The sequence below is a fragment of the Theobroma cacao genome, chromosome 3 (assembly GCF_053813885.1).
Source record: "Theobroma cacao isolate CCN51 chromosome 3, ASM5381388v1, whole genome shotgun sequence".
Classification (NCBI taxonomy): Eukaryota; Viridiplantae; Streptophyta; class Magnoliopsida; order Malvales; family Malvaceae; genus Theobroma; species Theobroma cacao.
Window position 1 is genome coordinate 38,391,301 of NC_142641.1, and position 23,615 is coordinate 38,414,915.

The following is a 23,615-nucleotide window of genomic DNA, read 5'->3' on the forward strand; positions in this document are numbered from 1 at the left end:
AAAAAAAAGGATAAGTGAAACCTTTATTCAAAATGCACCCCTAAATTAATAAATCATTTATTTAACAAATATAGAATAAAAACATGTAGATCTATCTATTACAATTAAATTTTCTTTTAAAGGAAATGTTAATTAGTATTGGCTAACACTGATTAAAGTGATTTTTTAAAAAAGAAAATTTTAATGAATGTATTATTCTTCTTGAATTTGATTAAAATAAAATTTTAAATATAAAAAATATTTTTTTTAAAAATATTTTAATTATCCTTAATTAGTTCTCATAAACACCGATATTCTGATCCTTCTTAAAATACATATGTATTTATTACACTCGAATAATTTTGAAACAATCCTTACGTTAAACACATAAAAAAAATATCACTTCTCCCTGAATTTCTCTCACACCTTATACATTATGTAATGATTATCCTGTTGTATATAAATAATACAAAAGTACTAAACATAAAGAGCGTTTCTTCAAAAAGGTGCTTGAATTAATTAAATAACTAAATTAGAGAGACAAATTTGCAGAGTAGAATAAATTAAACAAGGAAATAGAGAAGAAATTATATATTTGTCATTTTATTTTACTTCATGGGATTGGGACTTGGGAGCTCAATAAATTTGTAAACTCTTTGTCAACTTTTCCTTCAAGATTGGCAACCGTCCTCCTTTATCGACTCTTCTTTCTTTCTTCTTCTTCTCTTCAACTAAAACACCGGTTCTTGTGACCATTGCTTTGCTCTTTCTAAATTCAATCTCAATAAGTATCTGAAATGGCTGGGAATTTAACCACAGGTTCGTCTTATTTTCTTGATTGAAAAGTATTCATCTTTGAACATAATTTGATTGATTTTTACTGAATGTTTTGCCATTTTTAATCTGGGTTGCAGTTGGTTATATGCATTTAAGATTCTTTCTCTCTGGGCTTTTAGTTTTCTTTAATAGTGGGTTTCTTTCTCTTGTGATTGCTTGTTTTGTAGCTGTTCACAGTATTTCAAAGGATAGATATTTTCTTTCATGTTTCAAATGTTTCTTCTTTCTTTCTTACCAAGTACTATGTGGTATTTAATAGAACACATCTTTAACGAGTAATCTTAGATTTCTTGCTTAGATATTGGGTTTCTGTCAATTATAAGATATACCTGATCTGATTTTGTCGAAAATTTTGTTTCTCGTGCTTTGTATAGCATACTAACTGTGTAGTGGATCTGAATGGAGTGAATTGGCTGCTTGAAAAGTGACTGCAAGATCTTACAGAAAAAATTATTCCTCTTCAATAAAGATGAAGTATGACTTGGATTTGTTCTTGTTAATCCCAATGGCATTTCTTAACTGTTCAGAAAGATCATTATGGATTTATTCTTAATCCCAATAGCATTTCTTATTTGTTTAGAAAGATCATTACTTTACATTTGTAATTCAAAATGGATAGGCTGGCCTAATGTTTTCAAGTGAACAGATTGGCCTAGGAGTAGCAGTGGCATATTGGTAGCGAAAATTCTCTTAATTTTTTCAGTTTGAACAATGTTTGGAAACATTTGTAATATTGAGCAACTGCTTATTGTAGGTAGAGCTGAAGATCTTTCTGCTAATACAAATGGGAAGTCTGCAGATAACAATTCAATAGTTGTCTGCTTTGGTGAATTGTTGATTGACTTTGTACCGACTGTTGGGGGGGTATCTCTGGCTGAAGCACCTGCTTTCAAGAAGGCTCCTGGTGGTGCTCCAGCTAATGTGGCCGTTGGCGTAGCTAGATTAGGAGGATCATCAGCTTTCATAGGCAAGGTAAACTGAAACATCTACCTTTAGTCTGTACCAATCACTTGAATAATTCCATGATTTTGTTGTTTATCTCTGTTTTGATTACCATGAAGATGAAAGTTTGCTTATGTTATGAGCTTTCTCTGTCACTTATTTTGGTGTAAAAAAAAAACCACTTTTTACCTGCTGACTCATCTTCCAAAATCCTCAAATTCAGAGCATCAAAAATATAATGTTCGTCAATAATGAAAAGGAATTATTTCAATGTTTGTCTGTGAGACAAACATCCAAAAGCCATATTAAGATATGATAAGAAATCTCTTTTTCTGCCTAAGTTGTCTGCTTTTAACCTTGTCCAATTTCAAAACTAAGTTGTTCTGAAATAAAATTCGTGTAAAGAAATGTGATTGAAGCAATGCTTTCTCCCAAATGACATTTTGTAGCTCCAGAACTTCTTGCTTTTTGTTGCAAAATTGAGATCCCCTGCTTTTCTTCGGTTCATGACATTATTGATGTCAATGAGTCCTTGCTTTTACTTATACACACTTCCATTTCCAAATACTTGACAATTTCATATCAGGTTGGTGATGATGAATTTGGCCACATGTTAGCTGACATTTTAAGACAAAATAATGTCGACATTTCTGGCATGCGATTTGACCATAGTGCAAGAACTGCACTGGCATTTGTTACACTCAGAGCTGATGGTGAACGTGAATTCTTGTTTTTCCGTCATCCAAGTGCTGATATGCGTCTTCACGAGTCAGAACTTGATATAAACCTCATTAAGCAGGTTTTTCTCTCTGCCTTTCTCATCTTTGTCTCAATTAGTAGATGTGAAAAACTGGTTGGTTTTGGCAGGATTTGGAATTTTCTGATCTTCAAATAATATTGGTGCAGGCAAAGATCTTTCATTATGGTTCTATTAGTTTGATTGAGGAACCATGCAAATCAGCTCACCTTGCAGCAATGAACATTGCCAAGAGGTCTGGCAGCATCCTCTCTTATGATCCAAATTTAAGATTGCCATTATGGCCATCATCAGAGGCTGCTCGGACAGGCATAATGAGTATATGGGATCAAGCAGACCTTATTAAGGTATGGATTTGTGATTATCAGACTTATACACAAAATGTCTTGCTAGTGCATTCATTTGCAGCTAACACTATGAAAATGCAGGTTAGTGAGGATGAAATTAAATTCTTAACTGGAGGTGATGACCCTTATGATGATAATGTGGTGATGAAGAAGCTTTATCATCCTAATCTTAAGCTTTTGGTTGTAACTGAGGGGTCAGAGGGCTGTAGATATTACACCAAGGTAAGATTGTCTATTTTTCTTTTCTTTACAAAAAATGTTTATTTAATACTATGAATTTCACTCACTTATAATTCTCACAATCCTAATATGTTATGCCAAGACTTTCTATTCAAAACATCTGATGCACTTTTTTGTGGGGCTATAAAATGAATAAAAATTGTAATTCCTTTTCTTTCATCAGTATAATTGATTTTTGCAAATAAAAACCTTTACAGACTTTATATGAGTTCTATGTGATGCAAATTACTGAATGGTGGAGGTGCATCATAGTCATTAGTCACTACATGCAAATACCTAATATAATTTGCATAAAGAAACTTGGATGAACTTTTATCCTCTGCAGGCATTCAGGGGCAGGGTTCCTGGTATTAAAGTTAAACCAGTTGACACGACGGGTGCTGGTGATGCATTTGTCAGTGGCTTACTGAGCAGCCTAGCTTCTGATTTAAAGCTATTTGAGGTACATATAGTTCTTGCATAAGTTAAAACAGATCATGTACTGTTCTTCTTTCCTAATGGTTATTTATAAATTCCACTTCTAGTAATTTACATGGATCTCAGAAGAATCTTATAATTAAAGACATTTACCCCTGGAACTGTATTAGTGCAATTTAAATGATCTTTAAAGGGGAAATAGAGACGGTGTTTGGTATTTGAGGTTCACAGACCAATACTTTCCAGTGGTATTCACCTAAATCTAGTAGTTAAGGCAATTTATGCATTAGATCCTGAAGAACTTTTACTTTATCCGCAAAACATTTTTATGTACTGCAGCAACTAACCTAAAAAATTTGGAGATATATTGTGACTATACTTTATTAATACCATAGTTTCCTCAGAAACATATATATGAATTTATGTTTATGACAGGATGAGGAGCGATTAAGAGAAGCCTTAAATTTTGCAAACGCCTGTGGAGCCCTGACAGTAACAGAGAGAGGTGCAATTCCTGCGATGCCCATGAAAAAGGCTGTTATTGATGCTTTAACCAAATTTGCTGCATCATAGAAATGAGAAGGAGATCCTAATAGTAATTGAGATAGTTTGTTGTATTAAGATGTTGTAGTTTTAGCTTCCATGCTGAAGTGAGCATTAGTTGCTCCCCATAGAACAATAAAGATCTATGAGCCACAAGCTTTCCTTTCTCTGTTTGAGCTATTTTTGTACTCAACTCTTATAACTAAAACAAGTGATCCAATTTTGATCTCAACAACTGACAAAACTTGCTTCTTCACAATACTGGACTAGACCTTATGTAGTTGTGGAAGATACAGTGAAAATGACCTGCAATCTGCTTAAAGTGGAATACGCAAATCAACTTCTATTTGGGCTTTAATTGTTGTTGGAAAGCTAATGGGCATATTGTGAAGTTAGCTTAAAATTGGAATGTATCATTGCTATTTCATCTTTACTTTAGCAATGAGCAATGCACTGCTAAAGAATACGGTCATATTAACAATGCAAGGTCTGATAATTCCTTGTTTACTTATTCTGGCTATTCCAAGCTATGGATCTCATTTCATATTGCAGGAGATTGAATTCAGTTTCACTAATAGGATCAGGAACAAACCAAGCTTGATGTGCACATGTTCGGTTGCAGGGTGGAGTTGATATAGCTCCTATTGATTGGCAGGCCATCTTGCATTAGAAAAGCACACACTCAACGGATTATTTTGAGCCACTTGGGCTTAGCTCAAATGATAAATAAATAAATAAATAAATAGAAGTTTAATTTTAATGAATTAAAATGAACTTATTATAAAGATCATTTTGATAATAAATAAATAAATAAAACATCCTTTTCAATTTGAACATCTTATATTCAATTATTGAGAAACAAAATTAAGTTTATGAGATGGTAAATTCCCACACCCATAGTTCTATTTGGATATTGGAGCTCAGGAATTTAGGGCAATTATTTTCCATTACGAGCCTGCCTAATTTTCTTTTGTCTTAAAAAGGTCAACAAATATATTAATAGTTTAATACCCAATCTGATGTTAAATCGCTTAAGTTCTTATGCTTGGCCATGCTGCCGCACGTCCCCACCGGCCAACGGCTCTGTTGAGCTAGGTCTGTTCTTTTTATAAATGGTTGAAAATTTTCCCTTTCTATATGTCATACTTCAATTTGCAAGTATTAAGCGATAAATTGTGGAGTTTGATGCTGATGATAATGAGAAAAAGAGAGATAGGTGATGATGACAGGGAAAGGGAAAAAAGAGATGAATGCCAGTTGAGTTAAAAAAAAATAGAGGATGGTAAAAAGCACACCCAGATGGAAGAGGAAGAAAATGATGGTGCTTGATCTTTTTTATAGCAATAAACTAGTAGAGTGGAACTAAGAGAGAGAAAGAAAAAGATGCTATTGGGAAAGCTGGTACCCGGTCTCTTCAAATAGCATAGTGACTAAACTTAAAGCGGTCGTTAGCAAATGACAGTCTCTGTCATTATAGCATGGTCCAATTTCTTTTGCTTCTACACTGTGTAGAACGGTCGAATCCACAATTTTGAAAGTTGTTCCGTGTTTTTGTTGTTTAAGACACGGCAAAATAGTCGTTCTCCTGCATGGAAACTTCTGTTTTTTTCGTCCAAGTGAATATTTTAGTTGTTTTCTATTCCTAATATTCTTTTGGATTAATGCATCTTCATTCATCCAACAAAAGGCTTACCATCATTATATAACCCACTTCCCCTAACTGCATGTATCTCTTCTCCCCATAATTGCAGAATATGTGTTCCCAACTCCAGAATAGAAAGTTGAATCTGCATGAAGCTCTGAAACAAGGGTTTGACGTGGAGTATGATTTCTACCAAATTTTCTGTTTGAAATGCATGGATTTGGGTGGGAAATGCTTTAGATCAAGTTCAGATCTGTGAGGAGAGAGGCGAATCAAAGAGCGGATTCACTTGCCAAGGAGGGAGTTCAACTGCAGGATGACATATTGAGAGTCTATGGGAATGACAGTGGAGATCCAGCACAAGAAAACCTTGACTTATGAGTTCAGCATAGATTCTTTTCTTTTGCTGATTCCTAGTACGAATTTTGGTTCTGTGGGTGGTTCTGGTTTTTGTGTTTGACAAGATCACTTCTGCCTGTTTGATTGAGGTTTGTTAACCTCTTTTTGTTTGATGGGGGATGCATATGCTGTTTTTCTGGGGAAGGCAGGGGTTGGTCTTGTTGCTGCAGAATTGATTTTTTTGTGATTGTGCAGCTTTTCTTGAGGTTTTCTCCTCCTTTTAGATGTAACTTTGTTTACCTTATGAATGAATTCTGCTTTTCAAAAAAATAGATCAAGCTCAGATCAATTTATTCTATGCAAGCAAGGTGTGGACAATCTTTCTTTTCATTTCCTTGCTAGATTTATATGAATTGCGGAAGAGCCAAGCTCGCTGAACTTGAGTTACTGCTAGTGCTTATCGTTTTTAGCAATTTCTAGATTTGATATAGGTCAAAGACTAGTTGATCCTTGTTTTTTTTTTTTGAAAAATGAATTTTATTAAACCAAAAGCTTGAATGCCATAACAAGTCTGCCACCAAACTAGTGGAAGACTCCTCTTGGCATGGACAGCCAGCTTTGGAGAGGGCTCTGCCCCTGTACAATAGCAAAAAGAGCTGCAACAAGCCTTTGGCAGGTCAAGAAATGGGTAAAAAAAAAAAATTCTCTCTTTTAATCCACTAATTGATCTTTCCTGTCAAGCAGAATTTGGCAGGTCAAAGACTAGTCAATCCTTGTTCCTTCTTTTCACTGTTCTATCTTTTTTTTCTTTTTGAAAGATACACTGTTCTATCTATTTTAACTCCTATGCCTCCCTTTTTTTTTTTTTTTTTTTTATCTTTCTTACTATAATTGAAAAAAAAAATACCATATATGATATCGAGTACTGCATGTGCAGGCTGTGCTAAAGATATCGGTGCCAATACAAATGGAAAACTACCCAACAATTCACTACTTGTTTGCTTTGGTGAAATATTGATGGACTTTGTACCAACCGTTGGAGGGTTTTCTCTGGCTGAAGTACCTGCTTTCAGGATGTCTCCTGGTGGTGCTCCAGCTAATGTGGCTGTTGGCATATCCAGATTGGGTTGTTCATCAGCTTTCATAGGCAAGGTAAATTCAAACATCTAACCCTGAATAGCACCATACTATCTTCATTTCTTTTTGCTTTGAATATCGTGAAGGTGGAAAATTGGTCTCTTTTTAAAAAAAATTAAAAGAAAAACCTTTCTACTTTACCTGTTGGTATTTCGGTTTAAGTAAAAGAAGTCCTCTTTATCTTCTGACTCTCAACTCGACCTCCTCCCAAAAATCCCGACATAAGAGTAGCAAATGTTACCTAAATGTTTGTCAATTATGGGAAATCATGAAATACTTTGACCTCTGTCTTTGAAACAAAATTTTCAACGGAGGTGTTATGAAGTTGCTCTTCGCCGTTTGGTGGTAGATATATGATCAAAACATCTCTTGTTCTTCCAAATTTATGGATATTTTAACCTCGTATTTCATGAAAATAAAGATAACTCCACGCACAGAAATGTAATACGAGTGATGCTTTCGCAGAATTTAAAAAGGGCACTATTGCTCTCAGTTCTGTTGCAAAATCTCAATCCCCTGCTTTTTTTTCTCTCTCTGGGGATGAGGGGTGTTCCCAAGCAACTTTTATTTCTTATTTCAGTGACTTCTTACTGCCTATATACTTCTGCTTAGATGTGCTTCCTGTTCCAAATGCTTTGCAATTTCATACTATCTGGTTGGTGATGAAGAATTTTGCCACATCTCAGCTGACATTCCGAGACAAAACAATGTCAACAATGCTGGAATGCGTTTTGACCATAGTGCAAGAACTGCATTGTCATTTGTTGCACTCAGAGCTGATAGTGAAAGGGAATTTTTTTTATCGTCATCTAAATGCTGATATGCATCTTCGCGAATCAGAACTCGATATAAACCCGATTAAGCAGGTCTCTCTCTCTGGGAAATGTTATGAAATATCTGTTGAATTTAGGATACTACTCCGCTTGAATATCTTTTATTTCCAAATTCTTGCAGGCAGGGATATTTCATTATGGTTCTGTTTGTTTGATCGAGGAACGATGCAGGTCAGCTCACCTTGCTGCAATGAACATTGCCAGACAGTCTGGTAGCATCCCATCCTATGATCCAAATTTGACACTGCCATTATGGGCATCGGCAGAGGCTGCTCGGCAGGGAATAATAAGCATATGGGATCAAGCAGATGTTATTAAGGTACGATTTTGTAACCATGAGATTCATACATGAACTGGCAGGCTATAACGTAAATGTAAATAATATATATAGCTCTTTTTATGTACTACCATGAAAAGGAATTCAATCATAGTATATTTGTATAACACTCATTTGTTTCTGTTATATGAAGTTGTAGATAAGCGAGGATGGACTTACATTCTTAATTTAAGATGATGACCCTTACGATGATAATGTGGTGACGAAGAAGTTTTTCATCCTAATCTTAAGATTTTGGTTGTAACTGAAGGATCCAAGGGTTGAAGATATTACACTAAGGCAAGATCTTCTATTTTTCTTTTTTTGCTTGGAATTGAGGTGAAATTTGTTCCTATACTATGGGTTTACTAGTAAATTTTGTCATTGCCTTTCAATTTAATTGAATTTTTTGTTATTATATTTTAAATTTCATTGATTATTACATCAAAAGTAATGGAATGGAAATATTTTATGAAATATGCTGTTAATGAAAGTGATAAATTTTCATTAATTTTACTATGTTAGGTTAAAAAATTAACAAAATTGAAAGTTTAATGACAAAATTCAATAAAATTAAAGTACAATAACAAAATTCAATATTGATCTTAAAAATATTCTACTATCCTAATTTGCTCCTTCTGAACTGATTTTCTATCTTAACCTATTGCATAACTTGATTGACTGATAGTTCTTTGTGGTAGAAAAATCTGAATGCTAAGTAAGTGATATGTATGATGCTGGTTTCATGAACAAGCTGACATGCAGCTACATATTGTACAGACATTCAAGGGCAGGGCTCCTGGCATTAAAGATAAACCCGTCGACACAACTGGTGCTGGTGATGCATTTGTCAGTGGGATGCTGACCAGCTTAGCTTCTGACATAAAGCTAATTGAGGTACCTTTATCTGTTTCGTAAATTGAGACAGATCTTTTACTTCATTTTCTTTCTTAAAGTTTAATTATAAATTTTGCAGTATCCATATGATTAATTAACATGTAAACTATCGAAATCAACGTAATTATAAAGGGCTTGAGTTTTAGAATCCAATGGTTTGTTTTGACTTTCACCTGAATCTAGCTAGTGTTCCAGGTAATTGCTACCCTGCATTTGATCCTGAAGAAATTTTCCTTCATCTTGAGTGGTAGCAACTTAAAAATAAACAGAGTAAATAGGTTATGGCATGTATACTCCAAGTCCTCAGGTTCCTGTGGGAATTTATACATGAAGTCATCTTAGTGACAGGACGAGAAGCTTTACTTTTCGCGAATGCTTGTGGAGCCCTGACAGTAACACGAAGAGGTGCAATTCCCGCACTACGCACAAAGGAAACCGTTCTCCAAGTCTTAAATGTAGTTGCTGCTTCATGATTTAAACCAAAATTGATCCTAATCGGCATATTCAGCTCACTCAGCTTTAGCTTCCATGCTGAAGTTGCAAGCTTTTCTCCTCACTTTGGCGAATGTTGTACTTGTTTAAACTATGAAACAGAAACTAAACTAGTGTTTAACCTGGCCAGGTCGATGACAGTAGGTTCCTCTGTGTTTGCATAAAGCTCGTAAAGTGCTGGTTATCCTATGACATTGGCCTTTAGGCCATAAACATGTTCTTCAAAATTCACTTCTCTAGCCGCTTGAATTTGAATGTTTAAACTTTATCCCAGCATCCAAGCCTTACCTTTGCTTCTCTTTATGCATCTAATGTTTCTCTCTCCCAGCACATTAGGCCATCCTGTTATTCTGTTGTCTTACTCTCTCTTATTTATACCCTTCCATGTTGCTATCCTTAAAAAGATATAGACGAAGTTGTGTTGTTAATCAACATTTGCGTTTGGCAAAGGATGTAAGAAATGTTTAGATGAAATGATTAGCTATTGAAAAAGATGGTTTTTCATATTTTAGTTTTCTTTTCTCTCTAAACGTATTATAATCAAGAAAACTATGGATTGTGATCTCTTAAATAGTATAAGAGTAGTAGTACTAATTGGTCCACACCACCATCAACCTATTCATAGTATACATTATTTGTTGTGTTTCATATTCCAATTGGCTCATTCGACCCAAAAGGGTATTGCAAAATGCCTCGCAAGTTTTGTACTAATGTGGGAAGATAGGATGCAATTCCGTTTATTACCCAAATCAAGATTACAAGGCGGCTTGTTGATATTTGAGCCCCAGGGATAGCCTTAACACGTGCTCAGCATGTGCCCAATCGCAAAACCCAAGGGGCCAATTTTATCGAGGCATTGAAAAATTATTTCCGCATCACCGGAGGATACGCGCTTTATGGACCCGGACCACTGAACCGGTACGCCGGCCTCCTCAGCACGACTCAACATCCTTTTTTACAAGGAAAAAACGCACGTATCCCTCACGATCGAAAACGAGGATAAAGATAAACCCTCACGTGTTTGTTGTTTTTCCCTTTCTCTGTCAATCGAAGAAAGCGAAAACACAAAAATGGCAACAATGCAATGCTTCCGCTATTGAAACGAATCCACTTCCTTTTTGTAAAATCAGATCAGAAAACAGTTTTCCATTTTTATTTCTAGTTTCGATTTCAATAACAAAAGAAAAAGGAAAGAAATAAGGAAAATGGCTTCGAATCCTGCCCTGAAGCCCGAGATCGGACCCGATGGACTCGCTAGGGAAGCTCCTGTCATCGCCTACACTGAGAAGGTCACTTCTCTTTCTTCTCTTCTCTACCTGTGCTTCTTATAATGCTATGGTGGAAATGTGATAGCGAATTTGGTTTTTTTTCCTTTTTTGGGTTCTGTTTTTGGCTGTGGCGGCAGATAATCGAGGAAGAGCAGCTTCAACTCAAGAAGTATGTTCATCTTGTCACTTCTAATCTATTTTGAGATATGTGCAATTATTTCGTCATATATTTTATCTGAAATTTCACTTGCCTGAGTTGAATTGTAGTAAACTGGCCTACATCGGATAAATATGTTCAATGATTTATTTTAATTCAATAATAAGGAAAGTGTTCTTATAATCCTGCGTGTGGTTATGTAGAAAAACAGAAGAGGAATATACAGATATCTGAGTTTTCTATAAATTGTTAGCTATTAACAGTTAGCTTAAAGCCTTAAACTGTAATTCAGATCTAGAGATATGGGTGATTAGTGATAGCGCATAAGATTTTCATGAGAGTTTGATACTACTTAAAACGATAATTGAATCCTAAATTTCAATTGGTTGGTTGTTTGTTGCTGTAATTAAGTTCATATTATTCAAATCTGAAACAGATTCCATTTAAGCTTGGTTATGAACTCCAGCATTTTTTCCCCTAAATTTAATAAGTTGCTTTTACTAATTCATATTGAAAAACATCAATTTGACAATCTTTGTTTACAACTCAATTAATCAAGCATAAGAAAGTAGTTTTTTTTTTCCTGACAATTTAGTTCTTGAAATATTTAAATTTTGTTTGCATTTAAGACTTTAATTTTCTAATCTGTAGCATTTACTTGTGTGCTAAAGTTGAAAGAGGATGCCTTAGAAAGTTATGGTTTCTTTTCTTTTTAATGTTCTTTGGGTTTATTCTCATGATTCCATTTGTTGGGGGATTGTATTTAATCTCCTTTGATGCATGCTTTTAGATACATAGAAGAAAATTATTCTAAAATACGTGATGTTGAAAGAGAACTATCAAATCTTACAATGGAGATGAAACTCACCGCTGGGCCTAAAAAAGCAGGTTGGTGTGTTGTTGGCACTATGTGCAATATTTCTTCATTTATGTGTAATTGTCTATAGTAGAGTGACTCTTCCACTGCATAACGTATGCTGCATACCTGCAGCCCTAGAACACTTGAGAAAGAAAATAGAAATGTCAACTGAGAGAATTCACATTGCCAAGCAGAAGGAAGAACAAGCACGAAAGGTTTATCACTCTTCTCTCTCTCAAGTATAATTGAGCATGTACATTGGCATTATATCTCATCTTTCCTTCATCAAAGTGCAATTCTTCATTATTTTGTCACACTTTTGCCTGTGAAGAGACAGCAATACTAGGTTTACTAGGGACTTTTGACAGGTTAAATAATAAAAATTTAATATGAAAAAGTTGCCAATTCAAATGGTCAGATGCTAGTATACCCATGTAAACCCATCTTATTTTGAAATGAGTGAACTTGCAGCTGTAACTCATTAGTGTTTCTGCATGGAATTACAGATCGAGATAGATTCTGGAATTTGTTTATACACCGATGGTAGGTTGTATTTGGATTAATAAAGGCAAAAACTAATCTTTTGGTCTTGAGGGAGGCTGTTGAATAGTTTTTCAGTTTTTTTGTAATTATTTTACTGGCAAGTATATTGCCTCCCATCTTCAATTTGATAGCAGCTTTTGATATTTATTTCAGACTTGGGAAGCAGCAGTAAAGGCTCTGAATGATGAGGAAGCAATTAAGCAGAAGTTATGTGAGGACTTAAACAATCTGGTATACATCTTTGCTATAGGTGGATAAGTGGGCATTAATGCACCGTCTAACAATTTGATGCTTTTCTTTGATAGGTTCAAGAAAGCAGTAACTCCCAGTTTGCTCGACTTGAGGAATTGAAAAGACGATTGGAAGCTCTGAACCCAAGTAGAGCATCCACTTTGTCTCATCATGTAAGCTTTCGTTGTTCATTATACTTCTAGTTCTTCATGTAGGATCCAATACGTATGTGGTCCTCTATGATGAGAAGATAAATGCTTTACAACAGTCATCAGAATAGGCATGTCACCTGATGAAAATGGTTCTCTTTTATTGCAAGTTCTGCTTGTGATTTTCAATCGCTACTCTTTTATGAATTTCCCTTGTTATGAACTGGAAAGGAGGTGACATATTAAATGGAAAAGTATTTATGATCTTCATGTCTACCAACTCAACAGAACCTTTCCCGACCACCTAGTATTGGCTTTGTTGATTCTTTGTTAATGTTTAGCTCCTGTTAATCAATTCAAACCACGCTGTATCCCTAATAAAGATTAGAAGTGGAAAAAATATACAAAGTGAGATCAGAAGTATTAGTTTGCACTTCAGTTTGCTCTTATATAATAACCTACTTTAGATGTATGGAAATTGGTTTAAAACATGCATGAATCAAAATTCCCTGGTTTGCTCATGGTTAGCCAGGATGGAGGGGGAAGGCGGAGGGGTCATTTTGGAAATGGCTATTCTTAAGAACCCAAGCTGAAGTGCCTGCTTTCATTAGAGGGCTGCATTCTTTGGCAACATTTTTGTATTTTTTTTTTATAGTGTCACACTTGTTAATTATTATCAGCACTGGTGTATGCAAGTAATTGTAGATAGATTGTTGAAAGCTTGTGCTTGGATCATGTTTAGGACAGGAAAGCAATTGGATCTGCACAGGGCGCTGCAACTGGAGATGCTTCCTCAGTTCCTCAAACAACACAATCGGGCTCTACTGCTTCTGAAAATGTACCTAATCAACGTAATGATGGAAATGTTTTAGCTATGAATGGGCAGAATCAATTGCCCACAAATGATGGAGAAGTAAAAGGAAAGAAGAAAAGCCAGTTTCAAGGAAGAGGAAAGGGGATTGGGGCTGTGCCCAAGGGTAGAGGATCTGCAGCACCTGGCTGGACAGGAGCAGGGTTTGATGTGGATGGTAGAACTTAGGAGCATCATTTTAGATCTTCTGTTTTCTTTGCTGAAGGATCAGAGCAAACTATCAGTGTTTGCACATTTTATGGGGTATTACCAGTCTTTCTCCCCCTTTATTTCCATTGTTTTCACCCTTGTATTCTTTCAATTGCATATAGCTTGTTGATATGAATGATTGCATTTGGCTATCTTTTTTTATTAATTTCCAGGACTGATATATGTCATTAGTATTGTCTTCAAGCAGGAGTCGATCAGAAACTATCTCTTTAAAAAACTATAAAAAAGGAAAACTCTCTTTCTCTCTCTCTCTCTCTCTCTCTCTCTCTCTCTGGTGTCAAAAGCTGAAGCCTGAATTTTATGGAAAAGTTTTTATCTAAATGAATGTATTAACTTGTCTAATAGATGGAAGGCTTGTGCTTTGAAAGTTATGCCATCGAGGTGTTCCTGCATAAGGTAAATCCTCTGGATGATCTTGAACACCGAAGGATCTGTTTGGTTTAGGTTAGAAAGGAGGGGGAGTGGGATGTTCAAAGTTATAGCACTAGTATGGTATCTGCATAAACCTCTTTTGCTGAATCTTGTGCAAACTCTCTATTATGAGATGATATAACTGTTATTGTGCTTATTGGCAAATGTGTAACTCTGGCTTTTGTGAAGAATTAATTAGGACTAATTAAGGTGAGCAGAGATAATCCTATACTTGGTAATGAGAATGCAGGAAAGAAAGGGACAATTAGAGTATGCATTTTTGTGTCAGATTAATAAATTATTTCAAGACACTTTGGCATTTAATACTTCATCTTCTATACGTTCATATGATGCAACAGTTTTACACTTATATGTAATGTGCTGATACTCCCTTGAGGCCTTTCGCTTGTTCTTACCTTTATATGGTTTTCAACATCTTGCTCTCAATATTCCAATAATTCATTTATAATGGTTCTAATTATGTATTTAGGTTTCATGTGGTTTGAACTCACTCAACTCTTTCCAAAGTACCAAATGATAAAATTGCTTGGAAATGTACAGTTAAGCCCGTGGTTGGGTTAGAGGTTGTATGATTGGCATCCTCTGGACTATTTGTTGAACTTCATGAAGCATGACCTGGTCCTACTGGTCTAAGTTCACAGTACTGCATCGTTGTGTCCATTGCTGCTTTAGATGATTTCAATTACATATGTTTGTACCACATCAGACTTGATTAACACATCATCTTTATTTCTGTTGTCTTTACCCTTGTATTCTATCAATCGCATATGGCTTGTTCATATGAATGACGCTATTTGGCTTATCTTTCTTATTCATTTCCAGGAGTCTTCAGAAACCATCTCTTTAAAAAACTATAAAAAACGGAAAACTCTCTCTCTCTCTCTCTCTCTCTCTTTGGTATCAAAGGCTGAAACCTGATTTTTATGGAAAAGTATCTTCCTAAATGAATTTGTGAATGTGTCTAATGGATGAAGGACTTGGGTTTTGAAAGTTATGCCATTGCAGTGTTCCCACATAAGGTAAATCCTCTGGATTATCTTGAATGCCACAGGATCTGTGATGTAGCAGTTTTACACTTATATATAATGTGCCAATGCTCCCTTGAGGCCTTTCCCTTGTTCTTACCTTTACATGATTTTCAACACCTTGCTCTCAGTAGTCCAATAATTCTGTTATATATGGCTCTAATTATGCATTTAGGTTTCATGTGGTTTGAACTCACTCAACTCTTTCCAAAGTACCAAATGATAAAATTGCTTGGAAATGTACAGTTAAGTCCCCGGTTGTGTTAGAGGTTGTATGATTGGCATCCACTGGATTATTTCTTGAACTGCATGAGACATGACCTGGTCCTACTGGTGTATGTTCACAGTACTGTATCGTTGTCTCCGCAGCTGCTTTAGATGGTTGCAATTACATATGTTTGTACCGCATCATCCTTGATTGACACATTCATCTTTTTCATGTTGGCATGGTATCTGAGTCTGCATCTTATTTCACTACTGCTTGTGGCAATTTTACATGACTGGGAATTGTTAAACACCTAATGTTTAAAATTTAAATTTTGAATGCTCAAGTCATGCTATCCTGTTGTTGGCTTAGTGAATGAATGAAGGTGTGCAATTGACAATAACACAAAACTGTTGGTATGCCTACAATTCATCAGTAATTTAGGAAATTTTTGCTGGAAAAATCCCTTTCCTGTGAATCTTGCTGGTGATCTTTTATGAGAATTGACATCTGTTAAATGCACTAGGTTTGAATTATGTGGCCTGGAAGAGTAAATGCAAATGCCTGCTCCTTTAGTGTAAGCTCTGGAAGATTATTTTAACTTGGATGGCTTGGTTTTGTGAGCATTAACTGATATGTTGGATAGCTTTATATCCTGGCAGGGAGTGTGCGTCCCCAGGCGGCCATGCCAGGCGTCTTGGTGCTTCGCATTGTACACTTAACAGTCATTGAAGATAATAAAAGTACATCAGAGTATTTAAAATTTACAGTAAAGAAATATAACAAGTGTAAATGTTGATAGCTTGGATGCAGGGTATTCTGATTTGCTATTCAAACCTTACACCTAATAGACCTTGTAGGATCAGACTACTGAGCCGTACTAATGAGGTTGTTGAAGGTATTTATGAAGGTGAAATGGGTTTGAACTCGTTTGAAAGACTTAGCATCAGACTAACTACGAGAAGGGCTTTCTTTCATTGTGTCTATGATTTTAGTGGTAGGTTATGCCACTGTTTGAATGCTGGTCTTGTCGCTATAAGAACTCTACTTGGAAGAGGGTAGGTTAGGGAGGCCAGCCTCTATTAAGTTGCCCTTGTACATTAAAAGACTTGAGAAGAAGAGGAGGAGGACGGCAGTGTTGGGGCTTCAGAATTGTGTTGTTAATTTTTAGGCAAGTGGTGGGTCAAACCAGGCCTCTGGGCTATCATTTTTGCCAGTTATTACCCATTTATTACCTTTTGGCAGCTTCTTCCCTGCGACCATGAAGGATTTGCTTGCACTCCTAGGGTTAATAAAGCAGTGCTTTGATTTTCCTTTTATTTTTTTTGTTCCCAAAAGAAAAAGGAAGAAAGGATGAAATATTTTTCTGCTTTGGCTCTTGGTGATGTTTTTATTTTTCTCTTGCAATTTACTGTCCTTCCATTCCTTTTCTTTTTTTCACCTTCGTCCGTCACTGTGTTTTGTTTCCAAGTGTTGGGGAAAGTCATGGAGGAAAGAAAGTAGAAGAGCGGTGAAGGGAATGTGAAAGATGAACCATAATACTCTCCTGAGACCCATTAAGAGTGCAGAGCAGGAGGGAACTCAATCATGGTACGGTAGGGAATAGGGATTGCAACTTTGAATTTGTAAGCCCTTCGATTGAGCCCATAAACTTGGGACCACCTCAGCCAATATTCAAATTAAAAAAGAAAATCTCTTCCTCTCCCTCTTTGTCCTCAAAGGACACACTTTGAAATTGAGGTTGGCTAGTACATGAATAGAAAGCTATATTGACACACGTCCAAAAATTAAAAAATAAGAGAATGGAAACGCTAAAAACCCCAGCGGTGGTCCCCGAGCTGTGGATGTCATAGTCTGTCCGAAGAATGCTTCGTGACGTGCATGTAAACAAACAAGGCTCAATCTCAGTCCTAAGTGGGCTTTTATTATCAGTAGGGAGGCTCCTGACATAGTTAATTTGTCCTAAAGCCCTCCCTTTGTCGGAAATCCTGCACCACCCCTGCCCCTAGTCCACCACCCTTTCATCACATGATGCACATCCTGCCATGGATTAGGGTTTTGGGTCCCCTCCCCTACAATCATATTTCTCTTTGCTTAATGGAGATATCAATTGTTGTTTCGATTCAGTCATCAGGTATTTTTCATTTTTTTTTTCCTTTATTGTAGAAAAGTCCATCCGTGTGAACACTACGGATCGAAACAAACATATATGTATATATATATATATATATATATATATATATATATATATATATATATATATATATATATATTTGTAATATCTTCTAATATAATTTGTTATTATTTTGCAAGTTCAGTATTTTTATTAAATAAAAAAGGTTTGAATTTTATCAATACAAAACAAGTTTTTTTCTTGGAAATTCAGCTAATACCTCTCTAAATCATAGTTATTTATTTATTTAAATAATAAGTGAAACTTAACGACTCCCGTTGTACCTCCATATATACGTACCAAAAAAAAAAAGTGGATCTTGCTTCTCATAGTAAATTAACTTGTAATTAATCTTTAATGAGTTTGCTTGTCCATCAAATGATAAGGTTGTAGCTAATATCTGCTCTGCCTTTACTGTGAATGCTGTTAAAATCAATGTTGATGCTGCCATTTTTGCCAAGGAAAAGATGGCAGGTCTAGGAGCGGTGATTAGGGTCCATAGTGGGCAGATTCTGTTAGGTGCCACTACACAGATCTGTACAGATGGCCCTCTCCAAGGTGAGGAAGGAGCTATTCTTTTTTGGTTTGGTATTGGCTGGTCCACATATGGGTATGTGCGTATTATAGTTGAGGGAGACACTGAGATATGTTAACAAACGTGAGGCTTGCATGTGTACAACAACGCTAAGGCTTGCTCATTCATTTTTACAAGGAGAACGGCTAATAGATTATTAGCTCATATGTTAGCTGCACATTTTTGTGTGTTGCGTGATGAATAGTTTGGGAGTAATTTTCCTTCCAAGTTCACCCATTTGTTGCCAGCTAAATTATAATAAACAGGTAATATATATATATATATACCCCAAATTGGTAGAAACTTGAATGCAGTTTTTCAAGGACATAAGCTAAAAGCAAGAAAAATGACAAAGTATTAAAACAATAAAGAAAAGGAGAAATTTAAATGGAAGAAGAGGTTAAAAAAGCACAACCCAAAGCATTGAATATACTTTTATTCTTATTTCAAGCTTTCAGTACAATCATCATACTAGAGAACAATCCAACCTTGATGTCCCTTAAGCTGGATGGTTGCCTCCATTCTTGAACTTCCCCAGGACTCCGTCGGTAGTAACACAAAAGCAAAGAAATAAGAGCGAATACATACGAGCATGCAAGCTCCAGGGGTCGGTTTTTTCCCTTTTTTTTGGTTTGTTTTTGTGGGTTACTAAGTTTTACCAAATTCCAGGATCGTTCGTTAACAGGGGATAGATTGAGGTAGCTCTAAATCTAACCCTGGTTGTACCAGGGTTATCAGAAAAATGAGAGTACAAACGTCACAACCTGGCTCACAGGCTCGAATCGCAGATCCCCAATAAACCACCTCGTATTTAAAACCCAGAGGGTGTGGGAATCACATTGTGAATCGAGCATGAGAGTGAGAGATTGTTTATGTGTCTGCATTTCAGATAGAGAGATAGGAAAGGTGCGTGGTCGTATCGTTATCATCTTGCTCTTTTACCAATTCAAATTCCCAATAACAGAGAGAGTTGGTTCTAGTCATGGTCTATACTAAAACTTGGGAGTGAGTGTAAGACCATAAAATAAAAAGAAGACAGTAGTAGTATGGTAAAGGCGAATAAAAAAAACAAAAGCAAGGAGAGAGAGAGAGAGAAATAAATAAATAAATAGTCCCAGTCTCATATGCTACAGGCTGCACCCACAAACCAAACCTTTTGTTGTACTTAAATTCCTCAAATCAAAATGTGGCTGATTTATGCTTTGATGGATCCGCTTTTCTCGCTTCTTCACCAGCGTCCTATAACCTTTTCAGCTTTTTCTCCTCTAAACAGCATACTTTCTCTAGTCTTCGCCCTATCCATCTCTCTGCTCTAACACCTAGCTACTACTTCTTCGGTCATTGTCACCCTGATCTCTTTTCCATTGCTAGGGAACTTTCTTTTTTCTTTTTGGCTCAGACCATCTTATCTTGTTTTCCTTGAAAAGCAGGGAAGAAGTTTTAACTTGCGGAGATGGGCAGGGATTGGTATTGGGGTACTGGGGCTAAAACCTCCTCAAACTCCAACAGCTCCAAGAGAGCATCAGACAGAGACTCTGGTGGTCAGACTACTCCTTCTGGTTGCATAAGTGCCGTCTTCCACTTGTTTGATTTCCATCATTTCCAGTTCCCTTTAAACCACCAAACTAGTAGTAGCAGTTGTAGTTGTTTCAAGCCTGACTCCTTTCTCTCTCCAGGCCACACCACCGCCCTTAAAGGTTCCTTCTTTCACTTACTCTCTCTTCGTTTCTTTCATTTTCTTTCCCTTTCTGAAATTCTGAGGCGAGTAACGGGTTCCAATGCAATGCAGGTGCAGAGGCGCCTAGGAACAGTTTGGAATCGGAGGAGGAAGGTTCAACTTCAGCTTCAGCTTCAGCTTCATTTACATCAACCAGTAAAGAAGAGGAAATTTTAAATATCCCAGTAAGTTAACTATGTATTTAATACAAGTATATGCTATTTTATTTCTTTATCTTTTTGGGTTCCTAGCCTTATTTATTTTCCATTTCCAGAGATTCGCATTTTTTTGAAAAGTGGGTAATCATGATGATAATGTTATAACCTTAATGTTTCCTTTATTTATTTATTTATTTATTTTGTTTATGAAAATCCAGATGGGAATTCAAATCAAAACAAGTGGAGACACAAGGTCAAAAGTCGGAGCCCCAAATAATGACACTTCTTCAGAGATAAGCTGCTCCCCAGGGACAAAGACCCCTACTTTGGTTGCTAGGCTCATGGGTCTTGATCTCCTTCCTGAAAGCCGCTCACCATCTTTTTCATCTGCACCACATTTTCAAGCTAAGTCACATTTAAATCACCACATCCGATCCCCAAAGCCTCTTCAAAGCAAAAGAACTAGTCACAGAAATTCTTTGGATGGTGAAATCAGGGGCACTCGCTCATTGCCAGAAACTCCAAGAATATCGTCCGCAAGAAGGTCAGACGTGGATCATCACCACCGCCTTTCGCTTCAAATCAACAAGGAGAACATGAGCGCTAGTGAAGAATTGGTGATTTCTCGTCTCTCATCATTGAAAAGGAAAGAGCTCAAACATGAAGATGAGAACAGGAGCCCTGGTCACTACGCTAGGCAGATAGTGAAGCAGGTTAAAGAAAGTGTTAGCAGGAAAGTTGGTATGGACATAACCAACTCGGTTCGGAACAGGGAGCAGGCCAGAGAGGAGCTTGTTAGCCAATTTAAATACAAGAAAATTTCCAGGGCTTTAACCAAAGTTGGGGATGATTCGAGTCCTGGAAAGCACTCAACGCCTTCCTGTTCACCAAGGCTCAGATTCTTGGAATCCAAAAGCAAACCAGTGATAAATTCAACCACCAAAGATCACAATCTTCAACCTCCAGAATCATCATTTTCGTCACCTCCTGAGATCAATATCCTGCCTCAGCCCATAAGAGTTTTACCAAAGCCCAAGTTACAGACTGTTGAAGAGGAACGAGATGAGCATCACAAGCAGCAGCAGCAGCTACTACCAAGAGCCGTTAGCAAATGCAAGAAAGGGTCCAGTGAAAAGTTCGGCTCACGGCTGAAAAAGCCTCAACAAACATCCGACATTATCCGAAACAAGCAAGAAGAGCCTTTCGTTCGTCCTTCCGCAGCCAACAGAGTTAACATTCCTGACAAGAAATGCAGGAAAACCCCATTGTCAAATGATCTCCTCAGCATGACCGTCCCTACCCTTCTTCCAGTCAAAAAAGATCCTTCTCCTCCAGCCACAAAAATCCCGCAAAAACAGGTATTCAAATTATTACTCTTACCCTTTTCTTTGTTTTTTTTTTTTTAAAAAAAAAAGACTTTACCACTCTACAGGGAAGTTTTTACTATTCATCTCGAAGAAAATATGACTTTTTCTGATCAACTTATTGTTTGGATGTGTTACAGGTCTTAGATGCTCAAAGACCGAAACGTAGCTCACAGTTATCTAGTTGTTCGAGCCAAATGTACAACAAACAAGAAGCGACGCAAGTGCACGTTTCCCGAAACAACAACGGCGACAAATGTAACGATGCTACTACGCCTACTTCCACCACCGGAAATGATGCAGAATATGAGTACATCGCTAGAATACTAGGACGTACAGGATTAAACAAAGATACCCCAGTGTCCTTCACTTCCTGGTTCTCTCCGTCCCATCCTCTTGACCCTTCCATTTTTTACTATCTCGAACATTTCACCACTTGTTCCACTGCCATCCTCTCTAATAATAATAATAATAATAACAACAGAACCAAGTCTAGTCAATTGAGCCATCGCTGCAATAGGAAATTACTGTTTCATCTAGTCGATGAAATTTTGATCGAAATTTTGAAGCCTTACTTTAATATGAAGCCTTGGGTTACTACAGTTGGCCATGATGTTAGTCACATGGATGGGTCTCAACTGAAAGACATATTGTGTTCCAAAATTAGAAGCTTTCCTCGAGCTGATTGTCGTGTTCTTGAAGACATTGATGCCTTAATTGACAAAGATTTGCCAGAAATGAAGGTCCAAAGTGTAACGGCGTACGAGGAAGAAGGGGAAGGGATTGTAACGGAGATAGAGAAGGACATTTTAGAGGCGCTGGTACATGAAACGGCTGCGGATTTTGGTGTACGAGTTTGAACTTTCATAGGTTGAAACTTGGAAGGCCTCATTTTGGAATGATACGGTACCGTTTACTTTGAGACACAGAGAGCACGGCAGGTCACATGGGTCATTCACGTGACGAGATGCTATTCGTTGGGGTCCAGGTCGGACTCAGTAGTCAGATACACGTGGAAAAAATGGCTGTTGGCCCCCAACAACACTCGCTTTTTGATTGGTTCTTAGAAACACAGCTGTCACAGAGGAATCCATTCCCTCCCTCTCTTTTATTTTGTATATATACTGCAATAATGTATCAACTTTCTTTCTTTTTCGTTTTCTTTTTTTTGAAAAAAAAGAGAGAGAATGATAGTACAGATTCTTTTTGGGTATTTTAAGTGAAGTTAGAAATTTTGGTTCTTCAAAGTTGGAGTCCTCTTTTGATGTAATATACTACGAGTATGGCTACTGTTATATCTAATTATGTATGTTCCCTTATGTTGTTTACATGTATCTAGTTAATGAAGCAATCAGCATTATGATATCACGAGAGCTTCTATTTTCTACCAATCTTTTTCATATTCCTTCCTACCAAATGCAACAACTAAAATTCAAATAACATTTACAAATTGGATAGGCTATTGAGTTGATTAATCTAACTATTTGCTTTGGAAAATACGTACACACGGTTAAATATTGCAAGGTTAAACTGAATATTATTATTGGCAATTTGGCTCCTTTAGTTTCATGAAAAAGAAAAAAGAATAGCCATCAATTAATGGCAATCTCTTAACAGATGGAAACTGAAATAAGAAGGTCCAAGGAAGGAAAGATAATTAGCTAATCATTTGCCTTTAGGTTAAACAGTACAAAAAGTACATGGGATGAGGGAATCGTCTAAGATTTGGTTCTCAATTTATGGGAGTTTGAGCTTGTAAAGTGGAACTGCAACTACCCCGAAGTTAATTACAAAGAGATGAAAGAAGGAGGAAAAAGAGAAAAGAGAGCTGGAGTAAAGCAGTAAAGGGTTAGCACTGGAAAGACGGTCCTGAGACGTCTACGAGTATAAAGCCAAGCATCCAAAGTTGCAACTTGACAAGTAAAATCCTAATGCGGACAAGAAGTCAAAGTCCAAATCAG

At 36.6% G+C, this 23,615-nt stretch overlaps 4 protein-coding genes across 4 annotated transcripts; all 4 read left to right on the forward strand.

The window, feature by feature from the left end:
- The first annotated feature begins 603 nt into the window (after positions 1-603).
- LOC18605461 (putative fructokinase-7) lies at positions 604-4,297 on the forward strand. The gene is made up of 7 exons (XM_007038473.3): positions 604-798; positions 1,571-1,788; positions 2,345-2,557; positions 2,665-2,862; positions 2,944-3,084; positions 3,428-3,544; positions 3,955-4,297. The coding sequence occupies exons 1-7, from the start codon at positions 777-779 to the stop codon at positions 4,090-4,092; spliced, it is 1,047 nt and encodes a 348-aa protein (XP_007038535.3). The 5' UTR covers positions 604-776; the 3' UTR covers positions 4,093-4,297.
- Positions 4,298-6,955: 2,658 nt separating this feature from the next.
- LOC18605462 (putative fructokinase-7) lies at positions 6,956-8,615 on the forward strand. Its single transcript, XM_088804620.1, has 4 exons — positions 6,956-7,195; positions 7,867-8,046; positions 8,135-8,332; positions 8,490-8,615. The coding sequence occupies exons 1-4, from the start codon at positions 6,956-6,958 to the stop codon at positions 8,520-8,522; spliced, it is 651 nt and encodes a 216-aa protein (XP_088660746.1). The 3' UTR covers positions 8,523-8,615.
- A 1,847-nt stretch (positions 8,616-10,462) lies between these two features.
- Positions 10,463-14,254, forward strand: LOC18605463 (junctophilin-like protein). The gene is made up of 7 exons (XM_007038476.3): positions 10,463-11,007; positions 11,124-11,155; positions 11,934-12,031; positions 12,135-12,217; positions 12,699-12,776; positions 12,851-12,949; positions 13,668-14,254. The coding sequence occupies exons 1-7, from the start codon at positions 10,924-10,926 to the stop codon at positions 13,962-13,964; spliced, it is 771 nt and encodes a 256-aa protein (XP_007038538.3). The 5' UTR covers positions 10,463-10,923; the 3' UTR covers positions 13,965-14,254.
- A 5,377-nt stretch (positions 14,255-19,631) lies between these two features.
- Positions 19,632-23,030, forward strand: LOC18605464 (uncharacterized). The gene is made up of 4 exons (XM_018117417.2): positions 19,632-20,112; positions 20,205-20,317; positions 20,509-21,648; positions 21,795-23,030. Exons 1-4 carry the CDS (start codon positions 19,869-19,871, stop codon positions 22,512-22,514), a joined length of 2,217 nt encoding a protein of 738 aa, XP_017972906.2. The 5' UTR covers positions 19,632-19,868; the 3' UTR covers positions 22,515-23,030.
- The last annotated feature ends 585 nt before the right edge of the window (positions 23,031-23,615 follow it).

Excerpts from the sequence above, each read along its gene's own strand:
- LOC18605461 (XM_007038473.3), top strand. The coding sequence starts at position 777 with ATGGCTGGGAATTTAACCACAG. Across the intron at positions 2,863-2,943 it reads ATCAAGCAGACCTTATTAAG|GTTAGTGAGGATGAAATTAA; the intron begins GTATGGATTTGT and ends ATGAAAATGCAG. Across the intron at positions 3,085-3,427 it reads GCTGTAGATATTACACCAAG|GCATTCAGGGGCAGGGTTCC; the intron begins GTAAGATTGTCT and ends TATCCTCTGCAG.
- LOC18605462 (XM_088804620.1), top strand. The coding sequence starts at position 6,956 with ATGATATCGAGTACTGCATGTGCAGGCTGTGCTAAAGATATCGGTGCC. Across the intron at positions 7,196-7,866 it reads CATCAGCTTTCATAGGCAAG|CTGACATTCCGAGACAAAAC; the intron begins GTAAATTCAAAC and ends GCCACATCTCAG. Across the intron at positions 8,333-8,489 it reads ATCAAGCAGATGTTATTAAG|ATAAGCGAGGATGGACTTAC; the intron begins GTACGATTTTGT and ends ATGAAGTTGTAG.
- LOC18605463 (XM_007038476.3), top strand. The coding sequence starts at position 10,924 with ATGGCTTCGAATCCTGCCCTGAAGCCCGAGATCGGACCCGATGGACTC. Across the intron at positions 12,032-12,134 it reads CGCTGGGCCTAAAAAAGCAG|CCCTAGAACACTTGAGAAAG; the intron begins GTTGGTGTGTTG and ends GCATACCTGCAG. Across the intron at positions 12,950-13,667 it reads CATCCACTTTGTCTCATCAT|GACAGGAAAGCAATTGGATC; the intron begins GTAAGCTTTCGT and ends GATCATGTTTAG.
- LOC18605464 (XM_018117417.2), top strand. The coding sequence starts at position 19,869 with ATGGGCAGGGATTGGTATTGGGGTACTGGGGCTAAAACCTCCTCAAAC. Across the intron at positions 20,113-20,204 it reads CCACACCACCGCCCTTAAAG|GTGCAGAGGCGCCTAGGAAC; the intron begins GTTCCTTCTTTC and ends AATGCAATGCAG. Across the intron at positions 20,318-20,508 it reads AGGAAATTTTAAATATCCCA|ATGGGAATTCAAATCAAAAC; the intron begins GTAAGTTAACTA and ends ATGAAAATCCAG.